The sequence below is a fragment of the Ceratotherium simum genome, chromosome 7 (genome assembly GCF_057802395.1).
Source record: "Ceratotherium simum simum isolate JZ-2026a chromosome 7, ASM5780239v1, whole genome shotgun sequence".
NCBI classification, from domain to species: Eukaryota; Metazoa; Chordata; class Mammalia; order Perissodactyla; family Rhinocerotidae; genus Ceratotherium; species Ceratotherium simum.
In genome coordinates, this window is record NC_141906.1 from 30,943,946 (window position 1) to 30,971,119 (window position 27,174).

The window sequence follows — 27,174 nt, forward strand, 5'->3', positions numbered from 1 at the left end:
CAGGCAGACAAATTAGGTCAACTGAAGGACAGAAAGAGAAAAATAAGATGGCAAGAACTTTAATATTAGTTCTTTCTTCTGGGACTTCTGATGAACCAATCAAGAAATATTTACTGAGTAATATTCATTTAGGCTCAAAGTAGATTCTAGGGCATGCCATGCATATATTTCAAGAACATGTTCAGTTTGGATAGCAAACTTTACAAACTACACATTATCTGCAATAACAAAAATTACAGAGATGGGCTAGCCCCGCTTCCTAGTGGTTAAGTTTGGCATGCTCTGCTTTGGCATCCCAGGTTTGGTTCCCGGGCATGGACCTACACCACTCATCAGCAGCCATGCTGTGGCAGTGACCCAGATACAAAATAGAGGAAGACTGGCACAGATGTTAGCTCAGGGCAAATCTTCCTCAGGCAAAAAAAAAAAGGAAAAAAAAATTACACAGAAACTCATGCCTATGAAGAGACCTGTTTATTACTGATAACACTGCATTTGGCTAAAACCACAAGAAATTCACACACAAATACTTAAAGTGCAAATTTTCACAGGCAGTACTTATGATACATCCTGGTGTTTTTGTAGGGCAAAATGAGAAGATGTTGACAGAAACTGTTAAAACAAGCACAATTTTGAACTACTGCTACAAAGAAAAAAAATTCATTCTTAACAGCATATATTTTATCTGGCATACTCAATAATGTATACAAAGAGTTTATTTTCGCCTATAACAAGAAGGCCTCACCACATAGAGATGCAGACTCTTGCTTGAGTGGCTTTTATGAGATACAGATGAATCATAACACTGGACAAAAATATACCAAATGGTATCAAATTAGTTGTGGCTCACTTGGAAGGTAGCACTAGTAGGCTCAAAATGGCACTTATAGTAGTGATACTAAGTCTACACAGACACTTTCTAAGTCTTCTTGGCCAACATCTTGCTTGGAGTGTAAAATACTAGGTGTTATATACAATATCCAAATAGGATATGCTCTGCTCTCTCAAACAAACTGAGTATTTAAGGGTGTGCGTGCTCAATAAACATGACTTATCATCGATTTCAGTAATGAGAATTGTTTTAAAAGCTGAATTAGAAATTAATGTTTTTGATTGTTTCTTAAACTATTTGCTTCTTTAAAATAAAACCCCTTAATTCCTATTGTCACCAACTAAGCACGCCATAACAGGTATTATACTAGGTGGAGATGAAAAATAACAAACCATGACCCCTGCTCTCAGGGAGCTGACAGTCAGGTGCTCCTTCTTAGTCAAGGAATGCCAATGAATTATAGAGCCAAGACCTCTGACTATGTCATAAGGTTCAGTGGTAACATAACTGTTTCAGGTCACTTTAATTTGGCATTAATACTTTCAAAGGTCAGCTTCTAAAGGGCAGGGAATATCCTAGATATGATCTGTGTTTATATTTCCCACACTAGAGTCAGTGTGTGAACCCCCAGGGAGGCGCAGCAGTTGAGGAGGGTTTGGGGGGGAAAACTGAGAAGACACGTGATGAACGTGGTGCTCCTTTCTGGCAGCACCAGTCCGTGAAGACTGAAGGACTCATTTTTATATTACAACAGTTTGATTATGGAGAACGCAAAATTCACTTACATTTTTAACACAGAACATGAAATTTCAGGATTGGGAGGCTGCTTCTGATTTTGCTCTCATGCCCCTTCCCCTACACATTCATGCTCCTCCGCCTTAGGGTTACGCTGGTGGAAAAATTTAAGAAGCAAACTTTGCCCTTATCTTGGCCACTTTACGCATTCTTATATGTTCTCTTTTTGAAGTACATAGTTTTGAATTAACAAAGAGAAAAGACGGGGTAATGAATGTAAGAGTATGGTAAATATTTAAAGCAACCAAGGTAAACATTAACTTTGTTTCCAACTGGAACTAAAGTCATGCTGTGTAAAGAGTCAGACAATGAGAGATTCTCTTCTTTCCACTTAGACTTCTTATGGCTTATGGTAGAATGCTTTGAGGGACAAATGTGAAAAAAGATTTCCTCAAATCTTGTGCTTTGGATGCTCAAAGTACAGGGAATCTGAAATAAAATACTAGATCAATTGGCCACCCATTTTGGTTAATATGACTCTTTCCTAGTCAGTTTCTAGAACAATCTCAGAAAACAAGTGAGTTGTAAAAGGCCATAATAAATTAACATATAGTAGCAACCAGACAGACCAAAAAAAGGTTATGAAGTAGATTTAACATTACTTCTTATAATGCCTAAATATTCTCACAATAATAACCAAAAGTCCATAAACAAACACAGTTCATGAATAAATTTAAAGCATTCTGAATGAATACAGTTAAGATTTCTTATCAGCGAGGTAACAGGACAATAGTTTTTCACAGTAATAGAATGTGGGAGGGCACCTAGGGAAGAGGGAAGTAGAGAGAAAAAGGCATAAAATAAAATTATCCAAGAGGAATTTGGATTTTTCAAGCATCGCAAACATCACTGGAAAACATCTGAAAAAAATACCAATAGCAGCAGTTCATAGAACAATGAAATTCTCCATTAAACTCCAGCTAACATCTTTGTTGCATCAACTCTAGAAGCAAACTTCTTAAGAAACAGGAGGTCTATTCTCCATGTAAAGATGTTCCAAAGTATCCAGTCTCTTAGAACCTCTCTGTCTGCTGAAGTTACTACATCCAAATAAGAATACTTTATATTTAAAACAAAACCCTCAAATATCCTATAATGCTATACATTCTTCAAGATGAACAAAATTATGTTCGTCTCACTTAATTTGCCAGGTTAAATCAAAAATAACATCCGAGCATGTCTTTATGCAGCAAATAAAGGCTGCACTCATGTATCTACTGCTCAACATATACAAAAACTATCTTGTGAGCTAAATTTTTCTAAGAAATGGAGTGAAACTCAAATGTTACTTTCAGTGCTGTTCTTGACATCATCTTTGTTCCAACCTGAGTTAAAAAAGTACTGGAAGGAACCTTAAAAAGCCATTTAGGGGGCCCGTCTGGTGGCGTAGTGGTTAAATGCATGTGCTAAGCTTCGGTGGCCCAGGGTTGGCAGGTTCAGATCCTGGGCGCAGACCTACGCACCACTTGTGAAGCCATGCTGTGGTGGCATCCCATATAAAGTGGAGGAAGATGGGCACGGATGTTAGCCCAGGGCCAATCTTCCTCGGCAAAAAAAAAAGAGGAGGGTTGGCATCGGATGTTAGCTCAGGGCCGATCTTCTTCACAAAACAAAAACAAAAACAAAAAAAGCCATTTAGTATATCCCTTCATATTTAAAATTTTATTTTATTTTTTAAAAAAAGATCCTTATTCCCTCTTATTCTATCCTCACTGGAGATGAAGATACTACTTCTTACTTTGAGTCCTTCAATAAAAGACTCAAGTAATAACTTAAGACTTATTAAACTATCTCTACAGCTTTCCCCCTCCAGAGTTAAATGATCTTAACTCTTTGAATATCTTCTCAGAGGTCTTATTTTCCAAGCTGTATTTTATTTCTTTTTATTTCTGCTATATCCTCTTCTCCCCAGTTCCCATATGATCCTAAGACACAACATCCTAGCAGGAACTGAATCAGTAAGCGGGGTAATTTTTGTCACCTCCTAAACCTTGGCCTCTTTTTAGTGGTTGCTAATAAAGGAAAACAGAAGGGTCACTACCTGCACCTCATAATAACAAATAAACACAAGTAAACAACTTGCCCATAGCCAGTTCATTCCCTACTTTTAGGGTGATAAGCTTGTCCTTCAGAAGAAGCATTTCTTGTGCCACCTTACTGACCTTTCTATTGTTTATTTCTGTTTATTTCCAACTCATGCTTTGATCTTGCCCCACTATTCTTTCCTTTTCTCCAAAGCTCTAGAAAATCCCAGCTTTGATCCACACGCTCAATGAGAATGTATTCATTTCCATGAGATTGTTCATAAAGAAAAAAACAAATAATGTAGAGCCCATGACTGAGACTTACTGGCCAGCACTTCTGTCTCTCCCGGTTGGGCTACTGAATTTATCCTGTTAGGCAAGTGTATACCCACTATGTCAAGTTCATGTTAAATACCATGCTCAGACAGATTCGAGAGCTTGGCTAGAATCAAATAATTCCCTCCATCTATACACTTTAGGAACATTTGTAAAATGTTGTGAATTTTAACTGGAATTTTAAATTTTTGAGATAAGAATCCAAGCTTAAATCACTTTTCACCTTGATTAAGATGACTTAAATGTTGCATTATATTAACACACTCAAAACTGTTCTCTTTATAATAGAACAATAATCATGACATGGCTTTAGTGATTATGAATGGGCTATCAAATCATTTTGCTCCACTTTGTTCTTCAGTCACTGAAACACAGATACTAAAACCAAATATACATATTTTTTATATATACAGCATTGTTCATACCACTTTGTAGAATATAGGCCACTTATTAAATTACAATCTACATTCCTAAAAGCAAATAAAGCAAAAAATTCTACACACTTTTTCTTCAGTGCAAAGCCTCTGAAAACAAACTTATTCAGAAATACGGTGCTCTACATTTAGCTAGCTGTCTATTATCTACAGCCATACAGGATCCAGCTATAAGAAAGTAAGGAAGGAACAAATTAACAATAGTGGCAATACAATAATTTGAAAATTATATTTGGATTATATGAGTTCAACCAAATGTTAGCTGATAGTTGCAACAAACCAAACCATGATTTAATAAATATTCTAATCAGTTCAAATTGTATATTATTATTTTTTAGGAAATAGATTCTCTAGTATGAGTTATCTCCCATAGGCAATTTGTTTAGAATAATTACACCCAAGGCCTTGTTACTGCTCTCTCTTAACTATACCACGTGTTAAGTTTTCTGTGAGCGACATAGGACAGGATACACTTTAAGAGATTCAACAGCACTTCTCTATTAAGTCTTTTTGGAAGACTGCAAATCAACCAAAAGTGACCTTCCACATTTTTTTTTCCATATTAAAAAAGATAAATAGTACTCTTGTGATCAGAAATTCTATAGAAGCCAGCAAGGTGTTAGGATAAACTGGACTTCAGTTTTAAAACATGTAGTTTTAGTGTTTCATAACCTAAAATCTGGATGTTTTATTTCTTAGTAAAATTAGCATTACTTCATCTGATAAAGGAATAAATCTACTTATAAAAATGTAGTTCAAAAGTTAGACTTTTAAATAAATTCAGAGCTCCTTTCTCAGTTCAGATTTTTTTCTTTACTCAAAGGCTGTGATAACTGACAATTCTAACATGAAGATCCTTAACTACAGTTACATTGAGCCTGCTTTTAGTAAGATTTTTGTTTACATTCATAAGATTTTAAAATCAGCAAATCTATTTGATACAGACGGGAAGCACCTATATAGTTTGGAAGATTTTCCTTACTGTCTTAAAATTAACTTATTAAATTATATTCAATGCAGGAACACTGTTTCAATTCACCCCATACCTTAAGAAGGCATTAAGAAATCTGACAAGAACAAAGCCATTAGGAGTGTTGCCACTATTGTTTTATGTTCAGTAAACGTCGGAATTTTAAATACATACAATAAATTTACACTGCACCAAGAAAGAGCACCTGAAACAGGTGCTGAAACCACATATTGAAACATCCATTTTAAGCTACAAACGTTAAATACCCTATTTCAAATACTCTAATTTGTAAGTTAATACCTGTGATGTAACAATGACACTTTTCCACAGTATTCTGGGAGCAGTGCCATTTTCTTGCCAATTTTATGGATTAATTTCCTTAACTAATCTACAATTATATAACATTTATCTGCCTTCTTTTAAAACCATGCTATACACAATTACAAGAATACGGAACTAAGCTTAATCACACTTTAATAAGAACACTCACTTTTGTAATGTTTTGTTTCTGTTAAAGGAAGAATGACGTGTTACTATAATACTTTTAATGTAATGACTTTTGTTCAAGATTATGAAAACATTTGAATCATTTCTCTCTAGACCACTTCATTTCAAATTTAGTGGAATTTCAAACAGTTTGTTTAGTCAGCCAACCAAAAAGAAAGAATATAAAAGAAAAAAGATACTTGGCCAGATAAAATAGAGAGAGAAAACTAACACGAGTTCAACGCATGGAGTTCTTGGTTGTTCTGTTCCATATGCCAGTGCGAAGTAATGATGTACTGGTGGAAACTAAACAGAACGCCAGATCAGTCCATTTTTACTGGGCTCAAGAAAATTCTCAATCAAAGCCTCAATGAGTTTCTCCAATTCCTCTTCTAGTAAGGCACTGTCACTGAGGAAAAAGATTAATAACAGTTTAGAAATTCTTTATTTTCACAGCCTTAAAATTTGTTAAAATCATTATAACTTTTTAAGAGGGCATATACCTGATGAGATGACTAAACAATTGGTAAACAAAAGAGAAATTCATTCAGTTAAAGCCAAACAAAACAAAACAAGACCAAAGGGGAAAAAATCACACACAAAAAACACCATTATCACAAACTGAAGTTGAACTGCATTAAAAGGAGTTCCTTGGTACCTAATACATGGATGAGTTACAGTATATCTAAAGATTTCTCCTGGGTCAGGCACTTTAATGGCTTAGAACATCAATACCAGGTATTAAGGTAAAATGGCTTGCTGAAATACTTTGAAGAATACCCAGTATAGATATTATGGGGTGATACAGCATATCTTTCAAGTAGCAGAGGGAGGCACGGCTAAAAGAAAGAGATGTTCAGGGCTGGCCCCATGGCATAATGGTTAAGTTCTGCACGTTTTGCTTTGGCGGCCCAGGTTCGTGGGTTCGGATCCCAGGCACAGACCTACACTCATCAGCCACGCTGTGGTGGTGACTCACATATAAAGTAGAGGAAGACTGGCACAGATGTTAGCTCAGGGACAATCTTCCTCAGCAAAGAGAAAAAAGGGGGAGGGGAGGAGAGAAAGAAAATATATATAAAAAAGAAAGAGATGTTTAAAAAATAAATATACACTTACAAATACGCCCTTCAAAGTCATCACCTGATGAGCTGCTGTTGCCCAAAACATTTCTGGGAAAGTCTCTTTTAAACTGCTTTCACAATCATTTTACAAGCTACACAACAAATCAGTTTTTATTACTTTAATAATCATCCTTCATTTTTAACCAAATATAGCATTACCCAATTTGGTTTAAACTTTGTTCTGAATGACTGCAGGAGGTCTTTTTACCCCCCAAAGGAAATAAAATCTACTTTTAAACTCAAAGATTTAGGGAAATACAAAATAATGTACTTTGGGCTCTGAAGGCAATTTCAAAAAATCGTCTTCACAAAAATATATTGATCAATGACAACATGATAGGAGGTATTACTTTTAATAAGTTTAAACAGCCTTTGAATATGTTTATTCAAGTCAAGTTAATTTAGTCATGATTCATAATCTTAAAAGGAAATAAATTGGGCAGATCAAGTCAAATCATATTAGATGTAGAAAATGAATATTTGGCAATAAACAAATTATTTGTTGATCATTTCCTTATGTTCATCATATAATAGTTAAAGCTCAGAGAGCCTTCCCAGGAATATAAATTCACTAAAATTTAAAAATTCAATTCCCAAATGATGTAGCTGCTTTGAAAAACAGTCTGGCAGTTCCTCAAAAGGTTAAATATAGAACCACCATACAACCTAGCAATTTCACTCCTAGATATATACCCAAGTGAAATGAAAACATACGTCCACACAAAACTTGTACACAAACGTTTGTAGCACCATTATTCATAACAGCCAAAATGTGGAAATGACCCAAATGTCCATCACCTGATAAATGGTTTAAAAAATGTGGTATACTCACATACAATGGAATATTATTGGGCCATGAAAATAACTTTTTTTAAAAAAAGAATAAAGTACTGATTCATGCTACAACATGGATAAACCCTGAAAACATTATCCTAAGTAAAAGATGCAAGTCACAAAGAACCACTTATTGTGTGATTCCATTTACATGAAATGTCCAGAATAAGCAAATCTATAATGACAGATAGTAGATGGGTGGTTGCCTAGCACTAAAAGGGAGGGAAGGAAATGGGAAGTGACTGCTAATGGGGTTTCTTTTTTTTTAAAGATTTTATTTATTTATTTATTTTCCCCCCAAAGCCCCAGTAGATAGTTGTATGTCATAGCTGCACATCCCTCTAGTTGTTGTATGTGGGACGCGGCCTCAGCATGGCCGGAAAAGCGGTGTGCCGGTGTGTGCCCGGGATCCGAACCCAGGCTGCCAGCAGCGGAGCACATGCACTTAACCGCTAAGCCACGGGGCCGGCCCCTGGGGTTTCTTTTTGAGGTGATGAAAATGTTCTAAAATTGATTGTAGTGATGTCTGCACAACTCTGAATATAGTAAAAACCACCGAATTGTATACTTTAAATGGGTGAACTCTATGGTATGTGAATTGTATCTCAATAAAGCTTTTATGTATATATAAATATATATCTTAAAAGTCAATTCTCACCTCTGGTCAGGGGATGCACACATCTCTGCATAATACTTTATCTTTGGTTCTGTCCCACTTGTCCGAAGAGTAGCAACACAGCCATTTTGGAAAGTAAATGTAATCATTTGGCTGCTTTTACTCACAGGCAGCACCTATGCACAATTGTAACAACAGCTTAATTACACCTGGTACCTTTTTCATTTTCAAGAGTTGTAAAATACACTCCACTTAAATGAGGTATCTAAAGTCAAATTCATAGAAACAGAAAGTAGAACAGTGGTCGCCCAGGGCTGGGGGAAGGGGGAAATGGAGAATTGTTTAAAGGGTACAGAGTTTCATTGTAGCAAGATGAAAAAGTTCTGGAGACCTGCACAACAATGTGAATATAGTTAACACTACTGAACTACACACTTAAAAATGGTTAAGATGGTAAATTTTATGTGTTTTTTACCACAAAAATAAAAATATTTAAAATGGAATTATAAAATACAAAAGATTACATACAAAATAATTCATAAATATACCATTTACTGAACAGTTATAGTAGTACGGGCATTTATATACCGTACATACTTGATCTCTGGGCCTCAACAATAATCCTGCAAAGTAAATATTACTGCCAATTTATGGACAAGGCTCAAAGAGAGTAAACGACCTGTGCAAGGTAATCAGCTAAGTGGCAGAGCAAGAAGCTGAAGCCATGTCTGTTTGTATCCAAGTCCAAACTGCCTCTACATGTGCAAAGTGCTTTACAATTTCAAAGCACTTTCACAGATAGTTTTTCAATAGTCTCCAAAGCAGGGTGCATCCTAGAGGATACACAAAATAATCCACTGTGGCGCAAAAAAAGCTTTTATATTTCTTACCTAAAAATTAACAAAAGAAAGGAAGTTTTACTGACATTGAATATGGATGAACACTGGTACTCTTCCTAGACCACAGATAAGTCTGTGAAGGTATCTTGAGGGAACTGTGGGGGTTGTACTAGGACAGAGGGGTTGACAGTGGTACCTTCCCTCAGGTATCCTGAGCCTGGTCCTCTCCTTCAGATTCTCTCTCCATCAATGGTACTGCCATACACTAACTGCTTAAGACAGAGACCTTCCTCTTCTCTTTTTCACTCACAGACCATGAACTAGCAAGTTCTGTCTATTCTATCCTTTATTTAACTCAACTTTGTCCAATTCTCTCCATCACTACTGCTACTATATTAAATTCAGGCTCCCATCATCTCTCATCTCGATTACTGAAATAGTGTACTAACTGATCTTCCTGCCTGGAAGTCTGCTCCTCTCTAAACCACCCCCCGTACATGCCGTTCTTCCTCACCCTCCATACTACAGTTGTAGGGAACCGCTTGTGGTTCTTTGAAGGAGAACATGGCTTCTCACCTCCAGACCTAGCACTTGCTGCTCCCTTTGTTCCTGAAACACCCTCTGTTCCTCCTGCATCTGGATAACTCCTACTCATACTCCAGAACTCACAAAAGTCCTCTAGAAAGTCTTCCACAGCCCCCCAAATCTGAGTAAGGGTCCTTCCTATCCTCTTTCATGGCACCCTATGCACCCCATGGTAGCACTTAGCATTTTGTAAAGTAATCACTGTTTACTTGCCCATTTCCCCACTAGGCTCCTGAGTGCAGAAACAGTGCCTTTGTCATTGCTGCATCCCCAGTGTGCTTGTGTCTGTAGCACAGAAGGGTTTTGATAAATGCCTGTTGAACACACAGATGTATGGCAATCTGAAGAACAGAGAAGAATGAACTCAGGAAGTCTCTGACACTTACTATGTGACCTTAGGGGATTAATAATATCTATACTACCTGCCTTACAAAATAGTTGTAAGCATTAGTGAAGAACAGATAGAAAAGCACTTTGAATAAGGAATATCATAAACTTTAAAGAGAGTTAACAGGAAAAAGGCATCACACCAAGAACTACTCTAAGCACAGCAATATTAGAGAAATAAAAAGAAGTAAAAAAATTTAGTTCTTCTCTTCAAGTAGTTTACAAAGATAGAAAAATACACACATACATACACATACACAGAATATCAACAAGTGGGAACCAATATTTATTGACTGGATGAATATACACAAAAGGAATACGGGTAGTATTCTACACAAGAGGCTGCAGATTTCCCAAAATATATTACGCCCCTAGAATCCAGAGATAATAGCATATTTGTAAATGGAAGTTTAGGCTAATAATAATCATAACAATAACAAAATAAATATGATCAGCAATCTACAGCATTTAAATATTTGTTGAGCAACTACCACGTAGGCAGGAGCTTTGAGACACGTAAACACATATCAGAAATGGATGTGCCAGATACAACATAATGATAACACAGATAGAAAGTGATAAATGATGAGAGGAAGGCACAATATATCATGAAACCTCAGGAGGAAGATATCTGATTATGGGGCCTGGAGGGTATGTGGAGGAGGTGACATTTACCTCAAGTCTTAAATAATCGCTAAAGTGTAGACCTGCAGTAGTAGGAAGAAAAGGTAGACTGAGGAAATAGCTTGAGCAAAAATAGAGAAACTAAAAAAAAATGTACGTATGTAAGAAACTATAAGTTGTTCTGTCTGGCTGGAGGTATAGGGAATAAGGTTGAAAAGGGAAGTTACAAATAGAAATTGGTATAGCTGTGAAATTATAGGGTTTTAGACTTAATTTTCAACATTATTTAGCATCATTACACATTCTCCTTCCCTCCTCCACTTTCTCTTTCTGTCTCTCTGTCTCTCTCATGCTCTTCCCCACTTCTACATCCCTAGGGGGAAGCATACACTTGGCGAGTGACAAGGACAGGCTCTGAGTCAGAGAGCCAGTTAGTGGACTTACAACTGCCCTGGAGAAAAACAATGGATCTCAGTTTCAAGAAACTCTCAGGCTGGAACTTCTACTACTTTCCCATAATATGAATTATTATAAATTGTTAAAAACTTAAAAAAAAAAAAACAGGTACTTACTGATTTCTTATTAGGCTGGCTGCTGTCATATCCAGTGGTAATGTCCCGTATATGCAATATAGCAAACGTCCCACAAAATTTTGGATATTCTTTTGGAGAATCAAAATTGCGAAGCCTTTCAAATATACTTTTGATGGTAGGTGGATCATAACACAAGAAATATGAGGTTTTTGAAATATGATAACCATATCTGCACAAAGATTTAAAGTGTTAAAATCAGATTTCAGGTAACTCTTTAGAAAAGTATATATTAAAGTTAAGCCTCTTACGGTATTGTGTAGAAAGTGGGAGTCCTTAATTCCTTAAGTACCAGACAATTTTGGTACTTTTTCAAAAGGACTGACTGTTTCTCAAAAACAAATTTAGAAAGCTAAAAGTAGGACAAAAAAATAAAAAATTTAGCATGTGAAATTCATAGCAATAAAGCTTACTTTTCATAAATCTTAATCAGTTGCTGTTTCAATGTTATATTCATGGTTTCCAGGTAAGAGGCCATCTCAGCAACAACAACGGCTGCACTCACTCCATCTTTATCCAAAACCGAAGTTCCACACAGAAAACCTGAGAATTAAAAAATGTCTTTAAAAAAGAGGAAAATTTAAGCCTATAATAATTTCAATAGTTGGACATATCTTGAGAAGGACCAATGAATTTAAAAGCCTAGTAATAAATGAAACCCATTGATATTGAAGGTATTTAGGGGACGTTTAAGGGTCTTTTTTTTTTCCTGATAAGAAATGCGTCTACACATTTCTGAGTTCTCTGTGGTTTTTACAACTCAAAATGCAGAAGATAAAAATTCCTCTTTATAAAATCACTACATTTAAAAAAATGCTCTCATTCAAACTTCAAATATTTTAATATTTACTACATACCAATAGACTCTTCAAATGCAAAAAGGACTTCTTTCCCATTTTCCAGGAGGTCTTTTATCCTACTTCCAATCCATTTAAAACCTGGTAATGTTTCCTGAAACGCAGAGCAGACCACTCTAGTTAAGTGACTCTCTCACAAATACATATTAGAGAAAAGCTTGTCTCTAAATGCACACAACACTCTCATAGAAATCTTCTGTGATGGTCTTCAGTCCACAAGATTTACATAGTGGTAAACATATAGCCATAAAGTACATGGATACACACACCACCACGACTGATGACCTACTATGTATTGAGCACCGTAATGGGTGATTTACACCAAATATAATCCAATATTTATAAGTGGTGATGCATACAGCCACAAAGTAACATAAATACACACAGTATTATGATCGCCTCCCATTTATCAAGCTCTGTAACAAGTTCTTTACATCACTATCTTTTTTTAATGCTCACAACAACTGCTGCTGAAACAAGAGGTTCAGTAATTTGCCCAAAATTATGCTGCATATAAGAGATGGAGCCAGGATTCAATTACACTGCTTCTCAGAAACTGTCCTTTAAGCTGTGTTATAAGCACTAACATAAGAGTACCTATGAAGGTTGTGATTTAGTCCCCCTGAATAATCAAAGGCCATAAAGCTTTTTAATGACGCACTTTCAACATTATCACAACATATGCTTGAACCAAGTGTACCTTACCATGACACTATGGCCTAAATAAAACCATCGAGAATGTTACTAAGTCCTTCTTTGGTAATTAGATTTGAGGACTTTCCATCTGATGAGCTACTGTTCACTTTAAAGACACGAACTGTTTTAGAGCCCACAGAAAGCATGTGATACACACTGACTCTAGAGCTCACTGTTACTAATTTAAGATTCCTAATTCACCACTCAACCTCCTCACTAGGAAAAAATAGATAAATAAAAGCCAAAAACCTCTGCTGCCCCCCAACCCCCAACAACAAAAACAAGGAAACAAATTTATAACATTGGTCTTTAGAATCATGTTCTTTTTTCTCTTTTGTGCTCATTATACATTTTCCTTGCCATAGATATAAAAGAAGAAAATGTTAACATTACCGTAATTCAGAATCTTAGGCTTAATAAATTTCAATTTCTTCTGTTTTGCTACTCGTATTTTAGAAAACCTGAGACTGAAAGTTCTACTTCATTAAGACAGGCACCATTTTTCTTTCATTCAGCAAATTAGTGTTAAGACCTGTAGCTTGACTGTGGCTCAAGAACAATGCCCAGAGGTGACATTTTCACCGATATTTGGCAAAGACGGCAGAGGAAAAGCACCTTAGTTGACATTAGACCCAGTAGCTGTAAGAATGGTCAAGTTAACTGCCTGAGGCTCACAAAGGTTAATGATCTGTGCTAAGAGACAGTCATTACTTGTTTTTTGGATGTAGAATCATTTGGTCTTAATTTTCAATTTAGAAGACTACTTAAAGTTTCTTAAGACTGAACTTGAAGAGCCTAAACAAGTGGTCGATGACACCATACAATTTTTTGGAGTGGAGTGTATGTTACTGATGAGGTCATTAGGAGTCAGATTTCTCAGTATGAAAACCAGATATTGTTGTATGGAATAATAAGCATTAATGCAATTTTTAAAGAACACCTTATCTTAGTTTCAGAAATTCACATACTGGATGAATTTGTCTCAAGGTGTCTAAACTATAAGCAAGTGTTAACAGAATCAGAAAAAAAGGGGAAATTATAAATGAAATCAATAAAAGTCAGTTTTGGTGAGGAGATGGCTTTAATTTATAGAAACAGGTTTAGAAAAGTAGCACACAGATATTAACTATTCTTACTTCAAAATGAAATCCTTCTTTAAGTGCAATTGCCTTCAAAATTTTGGAAGAGACTGTGGTGGCTAACATATAAATGTTCTTCACATCAGCATTTCTTGATTTATTTTTCTTCCAGCAATCAAACATCCACCACCCAAACAAAGCCGCCAACTCATTCCCTGTGAAAACTTTCCAATGACCACTGTAGAGAGAATGAAAATTCAAGTCAAGACCTTCTAACTTCCCATGAAAACTTCTTGACCCTAAGACCTAAAAATTACCATCCCGCACATAGGAAACCCCAGAAACTACTGAATGAGATTTCTGAGAAAGTATTTACTGGGGCCGGCCCCGTGGCTTAGCGGTTAAGTGCGTGCTCTGCTACTGGCGGCCCAGGTTCAGAATCCGGGTGCGCACCAACGCACCGCTTGCCCAGCCATGCTGAGGCAGCGTCCCACACACACCAACTAGAGGGATGTGCAACTATGACATACAACTATCTACTGGGGCTTTGGGGACAAAAGGGGGAAGAAAAAGGAGGAAGATTGGCAATAGATGTTAGCTCAGGGCCGGTCTTCCTCACAAAAAGAGGAGGATTGGCATGGATGTTAGCTCAGGGCTGATCTTCCTCACAAAAAAAAAAAAAAAAAAAAAGAAAACATTTACTACTGCTTTTCTTACCCACCAGGGGTGAGGTTAGGGTAGGAATGGTAACAATGTCTTTTGAAAAATTATTACATTACTTTTATTCTCCTAATGAGAAAAAAGTTATAGTATGATGTCCTTTCTATGTAAGGACATTTGTCACAACATTATAATGCCAAAAATACATAGCAACCCAAAGGACCAAGATTAGGAAATGACTACATTGATAAAGCAATCTGTTGGGATATTATGCCATTTCAAAAATTAATATTTAAAACAATATTTATGGATAGGGAAAAATGCTCACAGTACAACATTAAGTGGAAAATAATCAAGATATAAAATCAGGGCCAGCCCCAGTGGCCTAGTGGTTAAGTTCGGCATGCTCCACTTCAGCAGCCTGGGGTTCAGTTCCCGGGCACGGACCTAAACCACTTGTCAGTGGCCAAGCTGTGGAAGCAGCCCACATACAAAATACAGGAAGGTTGCCAACAGATGTCAGCTCAGGGCAAATCTTCCTCAGCAAAAAAAAAAAAAAAAAAAAAAGATATAAAACCATATCTAGTATTATCACAATTTTATAAAAACAAATATATCTTAAATATTTGAGCAGAAAAAACACAGAAAGGAAATGTCAAAATATCAACCTACGTGGTTATCTCTGGATAGCGGGGCTTACAGGAGATTTATTTTTTTATTTTTTTAATATTTCCAACAAGCCTGTTAAGACTTAAACCAAAACTGCTTTTCAAAGTTTAAGCTTTTAATCAAATAGCAGGTTCTACTTACTTCTCCTGAAGTTCTGCCACTGCCAGTCGGTCTGCATCAGGATCTGTGGCTAGCACTATCCGAGCATTTTCTTTCTCTGCCAGTCTCAAAGAAAGTTCCTGAAACAGTGACCCAAAAAACTGGATTGTATTGGAAATGTTAAATTCAATGTTAATACTCCTAAATGTAGGCACTACGTTAGTGATACGAATTTTAGAAGGAATATAGTTTAGCTAAGTTTAAAATAAGCCTAGAAGTAGGGATACCCACCATAGAGATTTCAAACAAAACAGAATATATGGCTCCAATATAATTTAAAAGATGTAAACGAAAGTGGTTTCTGCTTCTATAAGTAATCTCGGAATTGTCAATCAGTTCGATCTAGTCAATGAAGTTTAAAATACTACTAATAATTTAAATATAGAAAAAAAAATACCAGCACAGATTCTCCTTCTTCAGGATTTGGGCATTTAACGGTTGAAAAGTCTGGATCAGGATCTTTTTGTTCTGGTACTGGAATTGGAGGCTTAAAACCAAACACTTGAAAAGCCAACTGCACATAGTCATGTCCAACCCCATGAAAAGATGTATGTACAAATTTCAAGGTGGTCTTTGAGTTTAATTCCCTGTAAAGGAAATAGTCATTCAATCAATATCATAACACTCATCACTTATGATATAGTTAAAATAAGCTAGAGAAAAAGCTATAATAAATTTTGTAGGATAGGGAAAATATATTCAGCAAGCCAGGATGCTCTCTAGCAATAGTGTTAGCTATTTATGGAATAGTTATGGAAATACGTAAGAAAACATCAAATTTTAGAGGAAATTTCCTGATCTTATATAGAGGGAATGCATATATTTATAATTTTTAATAGCTTTATTGAGAGGTAATTAATATACTATACAATTCATCCATTTAAAGTGTACAATTCAATGGCTTTCACGATATTGACAGAGTTATTCAATCATAACCATAGTTAATTTTAGAACATTCTCATTACCCCAAAAAGAAACTCCGTACCCAATAGCCACCCGCTGCCTAACCCTCCCATTCCTCCTAGCCACAGGCAACCACTAACATACTTTCTGTCTCTACAGATTCGCCTGCTCTGGACATTTCATATAAACGGAGTCATACACTACGTGGTCCTTTGTGACTGGCTTCTTTCACTTAACATACATAATGTTTTCAAGGCTCATCCATGGTGTACTATCTATCAGTATTTCATTTCTTTTTACTGCTGAACAATATTTCATTGTATGGATATACCACATTTTATTTATCCATTCATCAATTGATGGATAGTTGGGTTATTTCCACTTTTTGACTATTATGAATAGTATTATGTAGCTATAATTTTAATATAATGAATAGTCAACACATTTTTATTCCTATTCCTTTCCTTTATTTGTTAATCTTATTCTAAGGTAATACTATCCTATATTCCTACTTGGATACCTGTGAAAACAGATCTTTTTCAGATCTTCCATGTATCTCCTGCAAATGTCCTGCAGAGGATCTCTCTTCAGTGGGCTAGTATTCACTAAATTTTCATTCCAGGAACCAGTCCAGGGTTCCACACATTCTTCTATACACTTCAGAATCTCTTTATCATGAGGAGATATGATCTGAGCACCATTTTCCCAATAAACCTAGATGATAGGTAAATACAGCTATAAATACTTGAAATGTTGGCCAGATATTTTCTTAGTTACAGTAGAGATATTTGACTTTATAAAGAAAGCATATCAAGCAGAAAATGTCAACATGAGACTAACTTAATAAATACCAAAGGATATTGATGGTAATGATTCCACAGAGACTCCAATAAAATGATCACGTATTATTTTCTCTTTTAGAAGTATACTTGAATAACAATACAAGTAAAATATATCAGGGCATCGTTATGACAGCATTATAATACAAATATACCTTAGATATACATACTCTTAGATCTATAACTATATACTAAAGATAATCTAAGAAACCATGGAATATCCATAAAACTTGGTACTATAAAATTTAAGCATTATAAAGTGGTTCTGTTATATGATAAAGAAGCAAATCATTTTTCAGTTCTAAATTAAAGTAGAATTTATGTCACACCAACTAAAGTCTATATCAGGAAAGACAATTAACATGTTAATTATTCCATCTACATTTCAGTATATGTATTTTCAGTATTTAATTAAAATACATTTCATTAAGTTGTCAGTTTGTCAAGCAGCTCGATCAACAAGACATTAGGAAGAGCTAACAAAAAAATCAAGAAAACGTATTTCTATAATTCACAGGATCTCAAACAAAGTTAAAAGGGACTCTGCTTAGAGAATATCTACACAGGCATACCTTGTTTTAGTGCGCTTTGCTTTATTGCACTCCACAGATATTGCACTTTTTACAAATTGAAGGTTTGTGGTTAACCCTGTGTATAAGCAAGTCTACCAGGGCCATTTTTGTAACAGCATTTGCTCACTTCATCTCTCCATGTCACATTTCGGTAATTCTCGCAATCTTTCAAATTTTTTCATTATTATTATATTATTATGGTGATCTGCGATCAGTGATCTTTGATGTTACTATTGTAATTGTTTTGGGATGTCACAAATCATGCCCACATAAGATGGTGACCTTAATCGATAAATGTTTTGGGTGTTCTGACTGCTCCATCGACTGGCCCTTCTCCCATCTCTTTTCCTCTCCTTGGGCCTCCCTATACCCTGAGACACAACATTATTGAAATTAGGCCAATTAATGACCCTACAGTGGTCTTTAAGTTTTCAAGTGAAAGGAAGAGTTGCACGTCTCTCACTTTAAACCAAAAGCTAGAAATGATTAAGCTTAGTGAAGAAGGCACGTCAAAAGCCAGGATAGGCCAAAAGCTAGGCCTCTTGCGCCAAATAGTCAGTCAAGTTGTGGCAAAGGAAAAGTTATTGAAAGAAATTAAAAGTGCTGCTCCAGTGAACACACAATTGATAAGAAAGTGAAACAGTCTTATTGCTGATATGGAGAAAGTTTTAGTGGTCTAGATAGAAGATCAAACCAGCCACAACATTCCCTTAAGGCAAAGCCTAATCCAGAGAAAGACCCTAACTCTCGTCAATTCTGTGAAGGCTGAGAGAGGTGAGGAAGCTGCAGAAGAAAAGTTTGAAGCTAGCAGAGGTTGATTCATGAGGTTTAAGGAAAGAAGCCATCTCCATAAGATAAAAGTGCAAGGTGAAGCATTAAGTGCTAATGTAGAAGCTGCAACAAGTTCTCCAGAAGATCTAGCTAAGATAATTAATGAAGGTGGCTACACTAAACAACAGATTTTCAATGTAGGTGAAACAGCCTTCTATTGGAAGAAGATGCCATCTAGGACTTTCATAGCTAGAGAGGAGAAGTCAATGCCTGGCCTCAAAGCTTCAAACAACAGGTTGACTCTTTGGTTAGGGGCTAATGCAGCTGGTGACTTTAAGTTGAAGCCAACGCTCATTTACCATTCCAAAAATCCTAGGGCCCTTAAGTATGATGCTCTGACTACTCTGCCTGTGCTCTATAAATGCAACAACAAAGCCTGGATGATAGCACATCTGTTTATAACATGATTTACTGAATATTTTAAGCCCACTATTGAGACCTACTGCTCAGAAAAAAAGATCCCTTTCAAAATATTACTGCTATGGGGCTGGCCCGGTGGCACAAGCAGTTAGGTGCATGTGCTCTGCTTCGGCTGCCCAGGGTTTGCGGGTTTGGATTCCAGGCGTGCACTGACGCACTGCTTGTCAAGCCATGCTGTGGCAGCGTCCCATATGAAGTAGAGGAAGATGGGCATGGATGTTAGCTCAGGGCCAATCTTCCTCAGCGAAAAAAAAAAAAAGAGAATTGGCATTGGAGTTAGCTCAGGGCTGATCTTCCTCACACAAAAAAAGAGGAGGATTGGCACCGGATGTTAGCTCAGGGCTGATCTTCCTCACACACACACACACAAAAAATATATATATATAACTGCTGATTGACAATGACCTGGTCACCCAAGAGCTCTGATGGAGATGTACAATGAAATGAATGTTGTTCATGCCTGCTAACAGAACATCCATTCAGCAGCCCATGGATCAAGAAGTAATTTCAACTTTCAAGTCTTATTATTTTTAAGAAATACATTTCGTAAGGCTATAGCTGCCATAGACAGTGATTCCTCTGATGGATCTGGGCAAAGTAAATTGAAAATCTGGAAAGGAGTCACCATTCTAGATGCCATTAAGAACATTCATGATTCATGTGAAGAGGATGAAATATCAACATTAACAGAAGTCTGGAAGAAGTGGATTCCAACCCTGATGGATGACTTTGAGGGGTTCAAGACTTCAGTGGAGGAAGTAACTGCAGATGTGGTGGAAACAGCAAGAGAACTAGACTTACGAGTAGAGCCTAAAGATGTGACTGAATTGCTTCAATCTCATCATAAGACTTATGAGGAGTTGCTTCTTATGGATGAGCAAAAAAAGTGGTTTTTGAGATAGAATCTGCTCCTGGTGAAGATGCTGTGAAGACTGTTGAAATGATAACAAAGGATTCAGGATACTACATAAACTTAGTTGAGAAAGCAGTGGCAGGGTTTGAGACGACTGACGCCAATTTTGAAAGAAGTCCTACTGTGGGTAAAATGCTATCAAACAGCATCGCATGCTACAGAGAAATCATTTGCAAAAGGAAGAGTCAACCAATGCAGCAAACTTCATGATTATCTTAAGAAACTGCCACAGCCACCCCAACCTTCAGCAACTACCACCCGGATCACTCAGCAGCCATCAACATCAAGGCAAGACCCTCCACCAGCAAAAAGATTACAACTTGTTGAAGGTTCAGATGATGGTTAGCATTTTTTAGCAATACAGGATTTTTTAAATTAAGGTATGTACTTTTTTTTAGACATAATGTCATTGCACATTTAACAGACTACACTATAGTGTAAACATAACTTTTACATGCACTGGGAAACCAAAAAATTCATGTGACCTGCTTTATTGCAATATTTGCTTTATTGTGGTGGTCTAGAACTGAACCTGCAATGTCTCTGAGGTATGCCTGGACTGACTGCTACCACGTATATGACATGAATCCCTTCTATTGCATCCTGAGTGAAAGAATACATTTGAATATGTACTAAGCTCTGTTGCCAAGCAATATGGTAGACCAGATGACCTCAAAATTCTCACTCTATAAACAACTCAAAATACTAGATAAAGGAGAAAAGGTATTATCTAAAATGCATAGCTTAGTTCACAAGAAGGAAAGGGAAAACTCCAGGCAGTGGAAAAAAAGAAAAGAATTGAAAACCAGAGTGATAAGGCTGATGCTGTGGCTGTCTGGGATTTGGGCAGCCGTTTTTCTGGTTCTTGAGTTGTTATGCCCACGTGGAAAGCAGGAAATTGGAAATGAGACTCCACCCCCCCCAAGTGGGAATACAGACTAGAGAAAGTTCTGCCCACTATTATAGAAGGATGATGTGGAAGGATGTCTGTTTCTTCTTGCGTTCTGGGTTACTAAAAAAAAAATTCAATTCTAAATTAACACAGAAATTGCTCCCAGTTAATGAAACTCCTGAGGTTACCACAGAGATTAAAAAAGCAACAACTGCTCTGAAGTGATGCTCCCACATTCCAAGTCACAGAAAAGATTCTATCCGTAGGCCCTGAAAGCTTACCGTGAAAATTTATAAAACATGAGGAAAATGTCCTGGCCTTGCTTTCTGCCCACTTCTTCTTGCCTTGTATGCAGACGTGATGCCTAGAGGTACAGCAACCATTACATGATGGCCATGCTCAAAGGAAAGGCCAAAAAAAACTGGAGAGATGCCAGGCCCAACAACACTGAGCTACAGAACCATGCTAGCTGCCACCTATCTCTGGACTTTTTGTTATGTGAGAAAAATAAACTCCTATCAGCTTAAGGCATTTTAGTGGGTTTTCTAAACCTGCAGCAGAAAGTATCCCTACCTGATACAGTAGCAGAAAAATCCATGCAAGAAAATATACCCAGGAATAAACTTTAAAAGAAAAGCCCAAGATCTATTAAAAAAAATCTTTGAAATGTTTCTAAAGGATCTAAAAGAAGTCTTGAAAGAATAGAAAGCTACATCTTGTCCATGAATAAGGAGAGTCAATAATATAATAAAAATATTTAAGCTTCCTAATCTATAAATGAAATATGATACCAATAAAAATGCCAAAATAACTTTTTTCCAAATGGAAAAAATACCATAATACCACACACAGAAAAATATCATAAATAAAGTGAAAATGTAAATGATAATATGGGGGAAGATATCTGCAAAACAGATGACCAAGAACTACTTTTTACATATAAAGAGTTCCCATAAATCAATAAGAAATAGAGCAACAACCCAAAAGAAAAATGAGCAACACCTTTAACAGACTTCTCAGGAAAGGAAACACAAATATCTTGGAGGTTCATGAAAAGATGCTCAACCTCACTCATAAGACAGGTGCAGATTAAACATAATAATATTCCACCTATCTGATTGGCAAAGATCAAAAAGTCTGATAATACAATAATGGAAGGTGTGGGATAAAGACCTTCATATACTGTTGGTGAGAGTATCAATTGGTACAACCAACTTGAATAGAGAATGACAAATTTTCTTTCATATTCCCTTTGACTCAGAAGTTTCACCTCACAGAAATTTATCCTATAGCTCAGCAGTGCATAGAAATATAATGTGAACCACAAATGCAAGCCACTTAACGTAATTTAAAATTTTCTAGTAGGCACATTAAAAAAGATAAAAATAAACAGGTGAAATTAATTATAATATACTTTATTTATATAATCCAACATATCCAAAATATTATCATTTCAACATAAAACAAATACAAAATTATTGAAACATTTTACTCTTTTTTTGTACTAAGTCTTCTAAATCTGGTATGTATTTTATACTTATAGCACATCTCAATTCAGATTAGTTATATTTTAAGTATTCAACAGCCATAAGTGGCTATTTCCATAGTGGCTACCATCCTGGACAGTTCAGCTATAGATGATATGAAGAAAAACAACAGCTAACATTTATTGAGCACTTATTGGAGCCAGACACTATACCAGGCATTTTACAAGCATTATCTCCCTTAGTTGTCACTCTCACCCTATGATGTTAGTTCTATTATCCCCAGTTTGCAGATGGGGAACTAAAGCACACAGAAATTAAGTAACTTGTCTGACGTCACAAACCTTCTGAGTGGCAGAGGTAGTTTTCAAACCCAGCTCATAGTCTTAACCCCTATTCTATACTGACTCTATAAACCTACTTGCACATATGAACAAAGATATATGTAGAAGAACATTCATTGTAGCACTGTTTATAAGTAGCAGATCAGAAAGAAATGTAATGTTCATCAACAGAGGATAGGTTAAATAAATTAGGATTTATCTATATAGGTTTTTAAAGATGAATGAGGGAAACCTATCTATCCACCTATCGATCAGTCGAGAGAATGATCTCTAAGACTGTTTCATGCTGTTATGTGAAAAAAGCAAGGTGCAGAACACTGTACACGGTGTCCTACCATTTTGGTAAAAAAAATGAGGGAGTGACAAATACATATACGGTTCCACATCCATAGACTATCTCTGGAAGGAAACTAAAACCGGAAATAATATATGCTTCTGAAAAAGGGTACTGGGTGAAAGGGATGGGACAGATACTCTTTATTGTTTAACTTTTTACGCTGTTTAACTTTTTTACCTTTTACTTTGTGCTTATATTTTAAGGAAAAAAAATCTTTGAGGGTCTACTATGTGACAAATATGTTCAACAGCAATGATATCAAAACAGACTAAGTCCCTCCACCCACAAGCTTATATTAGGAACAGGGGCATGGAGGGTCAAACAAACAAGTCAATAAACAAGCAAGGTAATTCATCATACAGAAAGCAGACAGAGTGATAAGTTCTGTGAAGGAAATAAACAAGATGATGAGAAAGTCACTGAGGGAAGCCACTTCAGATAAGGTGGTCAGGGAAGGTCTCTTCAAGGAAGCAACATCTGGGCAGGAACATGAAGGATGAAAATAAGCAAGTCTGCAAGATTTGGGGAAGAGCAATCCAAGCAGAAGAAAAAGCAATTACAAAGGCTCAGAGGTGGGAAAGGGCTTGGTATACTGAGAACTGGAAGAACAGAGGGGAGTGGGAATGTGACCGGAATGTAGCGAGCACAGGAGAGGAATGAATGCAACAAGGTTGAAGAGGTAGGCAGGAGACAGAGTCCTGTAAGCCCCAAGGTAAGGAGTTTGGATTTTATTCAAAGAATGAGAAGGCATTGAAGAATTTTAAGCAGAAAAGGAACATGACCTGTTTATATTTAAAAGTTCATTTGGCCATGTGGTGGAGAATGGACTGCAAGATAGAACAATGGACACAGGGAAGAGACCAGCTAGGATGCTGTAGTTCAGACCAAAGACAGCAATGCTTTATGGTGGAGGTAGAAGATATGGGCAGAAGTAAACATATTCAACATATATTTTAGATGCAGAATTTGTAGAACCTGTTAGTGGATTAAATGTTAGGAGTGAAGGAAAAGGAGTAATCAAGAATGATTTTTGGTTTTTGTTTGGGTGGGTGGTAGTGTCAATTTACAGAGGGGGAAGACTGGGGAAGGAACGTATTTGGGGGTGTATGTGGCAGGTTGTGGGGGGAATCAAGACCTCTGTTCTAGGGGCAGGGCCAGTGGCGTAGTGGTTAAGTTCACGCGTTCCACTCTGGAGGCCTGGGGTTTGCCAGTTCGGATCCTGGGCACAGACCTACTCACTGCTCATCAAGCCATGCTGAGGCAGCATCCCATATAGAAGAGCTACAACTCTACAACTATGATACACAACTATGCACTGGGGCTTTGGGGAGAAAAGGGAAAAAAGAGGAAGATTGGCAACAGATATTAGCAATCTTCCTCCAAAAAAAAAAATTGCTTTCCTCCTAAAAAGGAGAATAAAGTAACTTTAAAAAAAAAAAGAGGACCTCTGTTCTAGAGATGCTGATTTTGAAATGTCTGTTAGACATCTCAGTGGATATCAGGTAGGCAGCTGGATATAGGATTGTGCTGCTCAGAGGAGAGATTTGGGTTCTTAGCTCTCTCTGACAGTTGACCTCTTCCTCCTTGCAACTCTCTTGTCCCTCTGGTTTTTATGACACCAATCTCTTCTGGTCTTTCTCCTAACTAGAGTTAGGAGAGTTAGCACTTCTTTCTCCCTTCCCTTAAAGTTAATCCCCTTTGGACCTTGTTTTCTACTATACACTGTCTCTGGGCTGCTCATCCAAATAAAGGACTTTCAAATACTCTTATATGCTTTAATATGTATGGTGACCCCAAAATCTATAACTTCAGCCCAGATTTCTCCCCTGAGCAATAGATCTATATATCCAACTGCCTACAGGACATTGCTACCTGGTTGACTCACAAACCTCTCTAACTTAAAATGTCCCAGATCGAACTAATCATGCTTCTTCCCTGCCTCTGTGAATGGTAACACTATCCACTTAGCTGGCCAGGGCCAAAATCTTAGATTAGTATTAAATCTTCTTTTTCCTGGTAAAACAGAGCTCAGTGTACCTGGAGACCTCCCGCACAAGACAAAAAACAAAATATAAGATCATGGACTCGGGCTGGCCCCGTGGCTTAGCGGTTAAGTGCGTGCGCTCCACTGCTGGCGGCCCGGGTTCGGATCCCGGGCGCGCACCGACACACCGCTTCTCCGGCCATGCTGAGGCCGCGTCCCCACGTACAGCAACTAAAAGGATGTGCATCTATGACATACAACTATCTACTGGGGCTTTGGGGGAAAAAAATAAATAAATAAAATTAAAAAAAAAAAAAGATCATGGACTCATCACCCAGGAGCCCGAAACATTGGCTCAATACTGTGCTATGTAGCTTCTGTTTGCCCCTCCAGAGCCATTCTTCACTCTTTTCCACCCTGCTTTCTGCCACACAGGCTGACACATCAAATGGATCCTGTGGCCAGTGGCGAGCCCCCGTAGAAGGTTGGAGGGAGAGGAGAGTGAGGTCAAGGTAGTATTCCTCTGGCTCTCTTCCTGCAAACCCCTACTCATTCTTCAAGTTCTTGGTACAATACGACTCTATTTCTGAAATGGTAGAGAGGATGGATTTGGGATAGGATGGGAAAATCAAGGGCAGTAAGATATCATAAGTAAAAAGACCAGTGCAGAGACTTCTGTGATAGTACATGTTGAGAAGTAATAAGGCCATTAGGGATACACATTCTTTGAGGGCTGGTCTCAGTGTTTTTACCTTCCTGTCCCCAGTGTCTAGCCCTGCTCCCCGGTGTAGAAAATTATACTCAGCACATATTATTTAAATAAAGTAAGAACTATGAAATACGCAAAGATCAGGAGTCCAAGTTACCTTGTATCCATTGTCTTCTTTGCGGTTGTGAGATGCAGTAATCATCACACCTGCAACTGCTTTGAGCTCCTGGACTGCATATGGCTGAAAAAACATTAACACCATAACTCCATTTTGCTTCCTAGCTACCCATACTTTTGACATGAGAAAATTTTTGATTAAACACAAGAAAAGACATTAAGATATAAATAGCCTAAAACCTCAACTATCAACTCCAGATTCACTGGCTGGGGGCCATTTCTAAAAGGTCACCAAGAACCACCTAACTGTTAGACTGAATGGCTCCCTGCCCCCCATTCTCATATAACTTAGTCCTATAAACATTTCTGATTATTTTGTTCATTTAACAAATATTTAATGAACACCTACTATATGCTAGACACTCCACCAGACTGGAGATATGAGTGGTGAATATAATTATAAAATGTTAGAGCTGGAAGTAAATTTAGAAATTATCTAATCCATCACATTTTACACCGAGGTTTATGCAACGTTATACAATCATAAAGGAGAAAATTCAAGGGTAGAACATCGGTCTCTTGCTTTCCATTTGAAGATCTCTATATATACTCTGTGGCCTCTATTATCATATAAAGGTCAATTCACCACCTTCTCTCCCAAAGTTAATCCCCAGGTTGGATTTCCCTTTTTCTCTGTAGTAATTATTTGTCTGCCTAGGATGTTCCTCCTACTCCTTCTACCATCACATCCAATTCCTCTCCTCCTGGCCATTGAGGGGGTAGACGCATGACCCAGGTCTGACCAGAGTAACCTCTTCCCTTGATGATTTAATTCAGAGACAGGCTCATAATCCAAGCCTGGTCAGAGTCCTTCTCCAAGATGTTTCTGCTGCAGGTAGTCAAAGAAGATTGCTTTTTTGACTCGAAATTATGGTGATAAAGAGTGTGAATCTGGGACTTCCCTACCAGCTAGAGCAAACCTACCTGTAATAAGAGAGGAAGGTCAACACACAGGGATTGATGGTAGTTGGAACTGGCAACCTAGTGGCAAAATTCCACAGAAATGTCCTAAATTTCTGAACCCTCTCTGGTTTCTGTCATTCATTAGAGCTAATTGTCTAGCAATTCCTTCAATTCTTTGCACCACTCAGTATATTTTCAATAAATCACTAGTAATAGTTTATAGACATTATCTATTTTTCAAACATTTGGTAAAATTTACCTATAAACTCA

At 37.1% G+C, this 27,174-nt stretch overlaps 1 protein-coding gene across 1 annotated transcript in view; it reads right to left on the reverse strand.

The window, feature by feature from the left end:
- Window positions 1–437: 437 nt before the first annotated feature.
- Window positions 438–27,174, reverse strand: part of PGM2L1 (phosphoglucomutase 2 like 1) — a 62,825-nt gene continuing 36,088 nt past the window's right edge. The window contains exons 5-14 of the mRNA XM_004433988.3: window positions 25,982–26,065; window positions 17,020–17,213; window positions 15,994–16,183; window positions 15,579–15,676; window positions 14,166–14,346; window positions 12,334–12,427; window positions 11,890–12,019; window positions 11,459–11,648; window positions 8,494–8,627; window positions 438–6,286 (exon numbers count right to left, since the gene is read on the reverse strand). Coding sequence (XP_004434045.1) covers window positions 6,184–6,286; window positions 8,494–8,627; window positions 11,459–11,648; window positions 11,890–12,019; window positions 12,334–12,427; window positions 14,166–14,346; window positions 15,579–15,676; window positions 15,994–16,183; window positions 17,020–17,213; window positions 25,982–26,065 — 1,398 coding nt within the window. The 3' untranslated portion in view covers window positions 438–6,183. The remainder of the gene's footprint in view (window positions 6,287–8,493; window positions 8,628–11,458; window positions 11,649–11,889; window positions 12,020–12,333; window positions 12,428–14,165; window positions 14,347–15,578; window positions 15,677–15,993; window positions 16,184–17,019; window positions 17,214–25,981; window positions 26,066–27,174) is intronic.